We start from the raw sequence: 11,025 nt of genomic DNA, 5'->3' as shown, positions 1-11,025 counted from the left end.
ATATCCTTTTGGTGGTCGTGCAATCCTAGCAGGAAGTTTCATTTTATGGTTTTGCAATTTTTGAGTGTCCCCCCCAAAAGGGGGGATTTTGGGGGCAACACAAAAGTTGTAAATGTAAACCCCCTTCAAGTGACACTTCGTTTTGAAGTGTTTACAAACACTTAAATAATGACGAAAACCAAAGTTCGCTATCTCTTCTCTATTCAAAATGGTAGCCCGGAAAAAGTTTAATGACGTTACTGTTACATTAATTTTCTTGTGTAATAAAAAGTAAAACGCTCAAAAATTTCAAAATCAGAATATGAAACTTCATGCTAAGATTGCACGACCACCAAAAGGATATTTCTGTATATTTACTTAGAAAAATATTAGAGGGGGGGGGGGTCTTGACTTTTTATTCACCTTGTAGATCTAGCAAAATATGGACATACTTTGTAATCTGGATACTAAACACTGATATTTCTGGTTCTGTCATTTTGTGTTCAGATATTGCCAAAACAGTAGGTTGGATTTCTGCGAGATTGATTTTTAAGAAGTCTAATCTGGATGATAGGTACAGTACATTTTGGTAAAGTAATGAACATTTTATCAGAGTACTATTGCTAGAGTTTACGGTAGATTTATGACATGTTAAGATTGAAACTGATCTATGTAGTTCTATGTATGTTATATTACTTAAAAAAACTAGTAGTCCTACTTGATATTTCCAATGAGGGGTCATCAAAACAAGTGTCGCTACCTTTTGAAAACAAATATACTACCGGCTATGATGATGTTTCAATTACTACTGTTAAAAACGTTCTTCCTGCTATTTAAAAACCTCTTCTACATATAGTAAAATCTTCTCTCATTTCAGGCATTTTTCCGAATTAACGCAAAATAGTAAAAATTATTCCAGTTTTCAAAAAAAGGGGAACCAAATGATGTTTCCTGTTACTAACAAATTTCACTGGTCCCAGTTTTTTCAAAAATCTTATAAAAAGTTGTGTTTATACAATTGATGGATTTTTAAAATCAAAATAACTTAATGGATTCAGAACAACATGGAGTTTCAAGCAGGTAAATCGACAGTCACTGCAGTTATTGAATTTATTGAAAGTATAATAAATGTAGTGGATAAGGGAGAAAAAGTAATTGGAATTTTTCTTGATTTAACAAGAGCATTTGATAGTCCGATACAGCTTATAGACACTTCAAAATTAGGTATTCATGACAAAGAATTAAATTGGTTTAGATCCTACCACTTATACTTAGGCAAAAATATGTTGAGATAGAACATTATAAATCAGATTTTTCAAGTAAATATAATTACATCCAAAAATGTAATTCACAGATACAGTCAGTCCGCCATGGAGTTCCGCAGGGGCAATGAATACAAACCACTATAGTGGTTTGTATTCATTGGCAGGGGTCGGTGTTGAAACTCCTCTCGTTCCTATGCAGGGGCGGGGCGGCCTGTCTGTATGCTGATGATACTAATATTACCATTAAGGGAAATTAAAAAAAAAGTATTGAACCATTATCATTAGTCAGTCTCTTTTCAAAATCGAAAGCAGTATGTTGGTGAGTTTCTCGCATTATATTACCGAGAGTAAACTCTTAGCCAATCATTGTTAATTTGGCTTATTCTTTGGTCAATCTTTGCGAGACCATCTAGTGTCAGGTTTGGTGAAAATTGTCTTTGGTTCGTTGGCTTTTAGCAAGAGAAGACAAGTTAACCTTTGAGGAAGCATGCACTAAATTTCCTTGTATTGCAATGCTTCGTGGAAGCTGTTAATCAATGAGATTAGTCATTACTCTGTGATTATATGTATGAAGATATTCTACACTATTGGTTTGTCTACAACAGGTATAGCTCATGTGAGTAACCGATTACACGGTGTCCGAACTCTGCCGCCGCAGTGCCCACTCGGCCGCGGAGCTAGCTACTCGCTCGATGCGCTTGCACTCACACAATCTGCCGGCAGGAAACATTCGGTCCTATAATTGCTTCCGTTATACTGTCATGTAAAATACCTGCCATCAAACAATACAAACTATTTGTCGATCGATCTGATTTCGTTCTCACACGATCAGAGTCCGGTTAAGACCACTCAAGTTGTTAGGAGTTAATGATAAAATTGCAGGAATGCGAACAGTTTATTCTCATGTGTTACATACAGTCAAAAATCAAATCTCTGTTGAATATGTGTGAAGTATTTTTTTTATGCAGTTGTACAAATCCATAACAAAGAATTACATAAAGAAATTTCTGAGTAGATTTTGGTTTTAGATTAACAATAATTTTGTTTCAACAGAGTTTAGTGATTTACTAAATAAATTTTTTTCAAGGGTAATCTTAATTAAATTTACAATTACATTTTACGATGCCTATAAATATAAATATTTCACAATTCGTAAAGGAGGAGAAGCTGACTGTCATTATAATGCTTCTCTTGCCATGGGCTCAACGCCAACATTCAGAAACCCTATTCCAACCTCTTTATTGGAATATTAGTTCTTGGGAGTGTTTGTGGATCCAAGATCGAAGCACAGATTACATATTAGACGGTTGTCATTGAACCGACCGTCCGTTGAAGTTTTATGACCGTCCCAAGATACTTGAAGGGTCAGTTTCGCAGGGTTGTACTTGAAAGACCACGCGGGTTTTGCCATGTAGCGAAAGGGGCTATGTAAGGGAACTTTTCGAAATATTTATCCCTCCAGTTATTTATCCCCAGTTATGTATCCCAGAGACCAGAGCAATTTGGACCGTTGACATCCCTCTGTCCTGTCTTGTTAGTTATCATCCTGGGTCCACGTTGTCCTTGCTGACTTTGACCGCTCGACTCGGTTAGTTCAGTCCTCAACTGGTATCGTCTCCTGGAGTGCTGGGCGGCTCACGGTGTCCAAATCGCAGCAGCTTCTCCAAACGGGATCGCCAGTCCCACTGTCGGACGCAGACTGTCCTCTCTACCATACGGCTCTCTTCTATAGTAGTGAAGGTGGGCCTCTGGCCTATATTATAAAGATGATGTATTAGTATAAGCTGTTAGATTTGTTTTGTTTGTTTGTTTAATTTTCCTTTAGTTAACCATTTTATTCTACCATTGATTTCTTAATTGTTTTCTTCCAAATCATTTAATTTGGTCATAACTCAGGTAGTACTGCAATTAATTAGATTTACTTGAAGAATTTTAGCATAATTTAGAACTTTTAGTGTTATATTGTGATAAGTAAATTGGAAGCATTGTTAGTTTTCACATAAAATTGCACTAACTTTAGTTTGTTGAAAACTAACACAACTAGATTTTTTAAACACTAACCTATATCATTAAACTTAATTTTTTAGGTTAGGGTTTTTAAAACCTTGGAAGGAGTAGATTTGTAACACTTAACACTCCATTACCACAATGAACTTGCAAAGTTATTTATACTGACATAAACATCTCTGAAGTATTTTTGTATGTTGACATTCAAATTGAATATAATATACGTAGTATGTTTATAAACAAATCTAGGAAGGAAACATAAGAAAAGAAATATCAAATAAAATCAAATCGAAATGTCTTTTATTTTGTAAAACATAAACATTTTTTAATGATATAAACATATCTTTCCTACTTACATTGGGTTCCTATATTAATGGCTACAGTTAGTTGCTCGCAATAGTCTCGAATCTTGACTCTTAAAGGGTATATAGTGTATAAAAGTGTACTAAGCCCTTAGTATATCAAAGTGGGAAACTGGAGGGATGAATATTTCGAAAAGTTCTATCGCTACCTGGCAGAACCCGCGTGGAGGTTCAAGTGTCTTACAACCCCGCAAAACTGGCCCTATAATCCACTCAAATAATCGCGGTGGTTCACTATTTGATAGATTTAAAATCGGTTTGCGGCAACTTGTTTGGATATGAAGGGCTACAGTAATTATGATCAATTTTGTAAATTTTCCCCTTAGGGGTAGCCCCCGTAGGGGGTAGCTCAAAATGTTCAAACAGCAAGTATAGTCGAGTTTGGTATCATTTTGTAGGTCTTGACGAACCATAACAATTAACATAAATAAAATAGAAATCGGAGCATTCATAACAAAATGGCAGCTAAAAATGATTGAGACAATGGTTATTTAAAGTAATTTTGAACTGCCATTTTGTTATTAATGGTCCGATTTCCATTTTTCTTTATGTTAATTGTTATGTTTCGTCAAGACCTACAAAATGATACCAAACTCGACTATACTTGCTCTTTGAAAAGTTTGAGCTACCCCCTACCCCCGCTACCCCTAAGGGCAAAATTTTCAAAATTGACCATATTTATTGTAGCCCTTCATATCTAAGAAGGTTGCCGCAAACAGATTTCAAATATCTCAAATGGTTGAAAAGCTAAGGGGGGGGGGGGTGCAAGTTACTTTTCAGCCACCCTGTATATTCATTAGTTTGTGTTATAGCGAGTTTTAGTTTCAAATGGTGAAATTCCCGAAATTTCCTCCCGTAATGGAAATGCGGAAATTTAAACATGTACAAATGTGCAGCTAGCGCTTTACAAATCACATCTAATTAGTACTGGAGCTAAAATGAATACCGTACTTGGAGCCGGTAAGCAGCACACACAGTTCTTGAGGGTGCCGTGGAATAGCGCAGAACTCGCTATTCATAAACGTTAATCTGTCAATAAAATCTTCATTTTTATAATGTGGAATACAGTAGTTTGAGAAAACCCCTCCAGACTTCCATAAAATATGCCTGATGCATATTCATACATTCATGTTTTATAAAGATCACCAGACGTCTAGTAAATGCTGCCAATGTTGCATTTTGCAATAGACGTCCAGTACCCGCTGCAGATGCTAAATTTTATAAAGATTATCAGACGTCTAGTACCTGCTGCTGATGCTGAATTTTATAAATATTATCAGACGTCTAGTACCTGCTGCTGATGCTGAATTTTATAAATATTATCAGACGTCTAGTACCTGCTGCTGATGCTGAATTTTATAAAGATTATCAGACGTCTAGTACCTGCTGCTGATGCTGAATTTTATAAAGATTATCAGACGTCTAGTACCTGCTGCTAATGCTGAATTTTATAAGGATTATCAGACGTCTAGTACCTGCTGCAGATGCTGAATTTTATAAAGATTATCAGACGTCTAGTACCTGCTGCAGATGCTGAATTTTATAAAGATTATCAGACGTCTAGTACCTGCTGCAGATGCTGAATTTTATAAAGATTATCAGACGTCTAGTACCTGCTGCAGATGCTGAATTTTATAAAGATTATCAGACGTCTAGTACCTGCTGCAGATGCTGAATTTTATAAAGATTATCAGACGTCTAGTACCTGCTGCTAATGCTGAATTTTATAAGGATTATCAGACGTCTAGTACCTGCTGCTGATGTTGCTGCTTTACAAAGACTTGCAGACTCCTAGTACCTATTCCTGATGCAACTGCTTTATAAAGATCTCTAGACGTCTAGTTCCTGCTGCTGATGCTGCTGCTCCATCAATTAATTACCCTAAGTGGTGGTTCGCGATAATGATCGGTTTAGACGATGCGTGGGTATCAGTACCGACGTGGGTTGAGCTCAGAGTCCCGTCGCGGTCGCTCCGCAACAATACCAACAAACCTACTGCCTACAGCATTCTACCGCTAGCCTACTTGATCAATTCACAATAGACAATGTATCATTTGTTTGATTATTATTCGTTATAAATTATTTAACAACACCCTCGGCAAGCCTAACACCATTATGACAATGTGTATGTGGCTTTGTCGAGTGCGATCTCTCTCGCACCAACGCTTTTCCCGTTTAACTTTCTGTTACTTTCCTAAAGAATCTCGTACGCGAGGAAATTGAATTATAAGTTTAGTCAAATAAGAGCTATGAACTGTTTTACTCATTTGGTTGCTAATACCGTAGCGGACACAGTAGCACAGTGGATGCAAGGACTGAGGTCTTCAGGGGTGGGTCCAGGAATATGTTTTTGGGTAGGCCTAACCAGGATCAAGAAGTAGGTAGTTTGATCTGTGGACGAGAGGTTTAATGGGCTTCCCCGCAAAAAGGGGTGACTTTTAAAATGTTAATGCAAAATAATGAGTTTTATTGATTTCCCTTTAAATAATGAGTTTTATTGATTACCCTTTAAATAAAATTTCTTTATAATTTTGAAATAACTACCAAATCTTTGGGTAAGCCCTGGCCTACCCTCTGGAGTCACCCGTTGCCCATGAGACTACTGTGACTTCTTCACTGTCTTTATACTGGTACCACTAGTCTATAGTGGCGGTGAAGAGAGAAATGTAATGATTTGGAAGTATGATAGGCTTTGGCTTTTGTTTTATTACAACTGGAAACAATTAAATCTGTTTATTGTTGATGCTCATTGTACTTAAATATTCTATTTGACTCCAAGAATTAATCTACCGTGATAAGGTCCGTGAAGTTAGCGTACCCTTATAGCGTATCCACCTTTGTCCATACCAATCGTTGGTTCTACGTTAGTTATCGATAGTTCCCCAATATTTTCGTTAGTTCAGGGGATACCTAAAAATTCTTTTATTCTATAACAAGCAATAAGTTGTATGTTTACAAGGCCCTTACACATTTTTAAGAATTAGAACATCTCAATTCTTAGTTTTTGAACTAATTTTGCCTCTTTCAGAGACAAATAATGTTAAACGTATCGAACTGTGGCCAACATTGCCGTTCACGTTAGTTTTAGAGGTTTTAGTAAGAAGAACAAATATATTTCTTTATCTGTCTGTCCTACAATATAATCAATACTGCATACTGCTGTCCTTTTTTCTTATCATTACAGATTATAAAGAGACACTCCTTTAGTCCAATGAATAATTATTATTCAGATTCACGAGACATATTAATAATTAGCTGGGTGGGTATAGCGAACGTCTAGAAATCAGCAGGTTGCAAATTCAATCCTGAGACAAAGTCGGTCGAAACTGGACCCAGCTATCGTGGTTCATTATGAATAAATTGACTATATACCGTAGTCATTTATGGTAAATACAGAACCGGTATATAATTATATATTTATGGTACATAGTCAATGCTTTTAATAAATTGTCCTGGCTAAAGGACCAGCCTTTCTCGATAGCAACAACTATCATGTCATCGTCATCCACTCAGTAACAACAACCATCATGTCATCCTTTCAACAGTCATCCTTCACTCATAGTACGCCCTGGTGTGGTGGCGTCCTTGTATCAAAATATAAAATATACATCAAACATACTCTGAATACGTTTATTATTCTACATCTACATGACACATTATCAAAGTGCCTGAGCATTGCATCTTGATTGTTATTCCATTGGCCAGCTCATTGTTGGTAAGTACCCACATACGGGCATTCCGTAGTAGAATAAATTTTGTTGAATTTGCGTGTTTCGATTTAGCAGTTGTCTAATAGATAACGCATCTACTCAAATATGTTAACATTGCCGCACATTAGGGCTTATCTACTGTTTAAGCAGTGTGTGAACAAGATTCCTGGCTTCTGGCATACATTAGGCTGGTCCGGCTGCTAGCTGCGACTTGATGCGTGGGTCTATCGGTTGCGATTTTTCCCGCGAGCCTACGCGACTACCGACTTTGTCACGTTTGCAACAAGAGTTAGAAAAGACAGAGTAACTGCCTTCCACACTCAATGGTTGACTGTTTATCTCAAGGCTGTGTAGATGGACAAACAATATACCTATGTACTCCGGTATAGCAACGACAGTCTGCAGTATCGTTTGACTTTAACAAGTACGTAGTTAGAAAGGTGCTCTCCACACTTACACTAACTGGAATATAAGGACACGAGAACGTGTAACAAACCTTAAATGAACAAATATAATGCGCGGTGTTGCCGAGGGTCCCGAATATGTAAAAATCTATTATTAAACCTCCGATAATTATCTTCACAAACATAGTTACAATAAGTTACCATACTGTAATCTAAACACTTACCCTCCGTGTGATGATATATCCTCGTGATATTCTGCTGTGTGACAGTAATATCAACAACTGCATTACTAATAAGTTCAAAGTAATTTTAGGAAGTATAATAGTTGATGAAAAAAGGAAATATGCATAAATGGTTGGTAACCATTTATCTTATAAATTCTGAACTTAAATTTAGGTGCAAAAAATTTAGTATACAACTAATTAATTAAATTAAATTAATTCGGTAGTTAAAACTGAACTCGACAAAGCTGTCAAGCTAGGGGAAGTATTGCTGGTAGAAAAAAGCTTTGTAAGACCAATTGAATTTAAAGGAAACTGAACTAATGCATATCAAGATAAACTAGAGTTTAAGGGACCAAGAGAAATAAAAGAAAATTGTAGGGCTGGAATGTGGTGGTTGGGGATTGGGCTTCCTTAGGGTACCCGCATAGTGAGGAGGTAGAGGTAGAGGTTGCGGTACTTCGATGTATCACAAATACATTGTATGTTATGGGCCCGCGCATAATAAAGAGGTCGAGGTAGAGGTGTACCTAGCGGTTTACCAGGAGGTCCCGCGCGACCGCTTTTGAAGACAAACTACATAGTTTGTCTTTTCGAGCGGTCTATCGCGCGGTGCTTCTCTGTGATTGGCCCGTTTGGCCATGGGGCTCATGCAACATGAAGTTTGCAGAGTAGTTTTTAAAGTTTCCAGCTTTAGTGACACGTTGGCTCAAATGTATGAAAATGTTTATGTGACATCCTCATGTACTCCTGAAACTTGTCTGCAACTCATGTATCCCTTTTGTTGCAAAAACAGATGGTGATATTCTCCCAAATCTTGGCGTAGTTGATTTATGGGATGAGCGGTGAATTTTCGATTACTTTACGTACCGATCAGCCACCACTTACATGCTGACGACTTGTCGTCACTGTTATCACTACTGTCACTTAACATTGTAAACAGAATAATCAGACAACCTTTCTGCTTGCAACACAGTGAAAAATAGACTGGCCCTAAAGGCGTTGAAAAGCGGTAAATCTCCTCAACATTCAAGGCTCCCTCTACCTCTACCTCTACCTCTACCTCTACCCCTAACTCCACCTCTACCTCTACCTCCACCTCTACCTCTACCCCTAACTCCACCTCTACCTCTACCTCCACCTCTACCTCTACCTCCACCTCTACCTCTACCCCTAACTCCACCTCTACCTCTACCCCTAACTCCACCTCTACCTCTACCCCTAACTCCACCTCTACCTCTACCCCTAACTCCACCTCTACCTCTACCTCCACCTCTACCTCTACCCCTAACTCCACCTCTACCTCTACCTCCACCTCTACCTCTACCCCTAACTCCACCTCTACCTCTACCTCCACCTCTACCTCTACCTCCACCTCTACCTCTACCCCTAACTCCACCTCTACCTCTACCCCTAACTCCACCTCTACCTCTACCCCTAACTCCACCTCTACCTCTACCCCTAACTCCACCTCTACCTCTACCTCCACCTCTACCTCTACCCCTAACTCCACCTCTACCTCTACCTCCACCTCTACCTCTACCCCTAACTCCACCTCTACCTCTACCCCTAACTCCACCTCTACCTCTACCCCTAACTCCACCTCTACCTCTACCCCTAACTCCACCTCTACCTCTACCTCCACCTCTACCTCTACCCCTAACTCCACCTCTACCTCTACCTCCACCTCTACCTCTACCTCTACCTCCACCTCTACCTCTACCTCCACCTCTACCTCTACCCCTAACTCCACCTCTACCTCTACCCCTAACTCCACCTCTACCTCTACCCCTAACTCCACCTCTACCCCTACCCCTAACTCCACCTCTACCTCTACCTCCACCTCTACCTCTACCCCTAACTCCACCTCTACCTCTACCTCCACCTCTACCTCTACCCCTAACTCCACCTCTACCTCTACCCCTAACTCCACCTCTACCTCTACCCCTAACTCCACCTCTACCCCTACCCCTAACTCCACCTCTACCTCTACCTCCACCTCTACCTCTACCCCTAACTCCACCTCTACCTCTACCTCCACCTCTACCTCTACCCCTAACTCCACCTCTACCTCTACCCCTAACTCCACCTCTACTTCTACCTCCACCTCTACCTCTACCCCTAACTCCACCTCTACCTCTACCCCTAACTCCACCTCTACCTCTACCTCCACCTCTACCTCTACCCCTAACTCCACCTCTACCTCTACCTCCACCTCTACCTCTACCCCTAACTCCACCTCTACCTCTACCTCCACCTCTACCTCTACCCCTAACTCCACCTCTACCTCTACCCCTAACACCACCTCTACCTCTACCTCTACCTCCACCTCTACCTCAACCTCCTCTAAGTCTCAAAGAAATTTGAAAATAAGGGAAGCAAAACAAAGGTTCCAGGACGACCTGCCGCTGTCAGTCTACTGTTAGCACTCATATGCTACTGATAATTTTTTAGCCATTTTATGTGAGTAAAATTGATTTACTGTTAAGAATCATAAGGTGAAGTTGCAAGGCTTTTTTCTGAATTCCAACCACGGAGGAGGATATCGCTGTTATCCAATTTTTTATAGGAGATTTGTCAATGCTGATTTAAATATACGAACTGTAGTCGAAACTTATATCTCTTATATCCATCCTGACATCGATACATAACTACTTCTCCGGTTTGTACGACTAAGGAAACACCAATTTTCCAGCAATGCAAAAAATCCACCACACAGGGACATTGTTTGTTTTATGTTTTGGCCAGATTGCAGCGTCTTGGAAACGAAGTCGGATCACAAGTTGACTTCTTCAACGAACAGTTGTCTTCCTTCAGAAGTAAATCCTCTAACATTATCTTTGTTATGCCTGTTTTGTAGCTGATGTATGTTTGTTTTGTTTCTAAATCTCTTTCATTCTTGTTATTCTTTCATAGATTTATTGGCGATTGTTGTTTTTTTTCACGTAGAACTTATTGTCATCATAGTTTATTTGTTGTTAAATCTTGAGGAGATATTTGTTGTTGTTACTTTCAAAATCTATATGCTTTTTCTGAAGTCCAAATTAATATTACATATTTTTTGTTATTATCTGTAC

General features: G+C 38.9%; 1 protein-coding gene across 1 annotated transcript; it reads left to right on the top strand.

Annotated features, from left to right (window-relative positions):
* Positions 1 to 1,043: 1,043 nt before the first annotated feature.
* LOC129006009 (serine-rich adhesin for platelets-like) lies at positions 1,044 to 10,391 on the top strand. Its single transcript, XM_054435097.1, is given in 5 exon segments — positions 1,044 to 1,059; positions 1,850 to 1,977; positions 2,838 to 2,984; positions 8,983 to 10,296; positions 10,299 to 10,391. Coding segments are annotated over 5 exon segments (1,698 nt in total).
* Positions 10,392 to 11,025: the final 634 nt, after the last annotated feature.

Source organism: Macrosteles quadrilineatus, unplaced genomic scaffold (assembly GCF_028750875.1).
Source record: "Macrosteles quadrilineatus isolate MER2022 unplaced genomic scaffold, UCM_ALF_1.0 Scaffold_54__1_contigs__length_841927, whole genome shotgun sequence".
NCBI classification, from domain to species: domain Eukaryota; kingdom Metazoa; phylum Arthropoda; class Insecta; order Hemiptera; family Cicadellidae; genus Macrosteles; species Macrosteles quadrilineatus.
The sequence above is the reverse complement of the archived record's forward strand: the minus strand, read 5'-3'. Positions and strand labels throughout refer to the sequence as shown.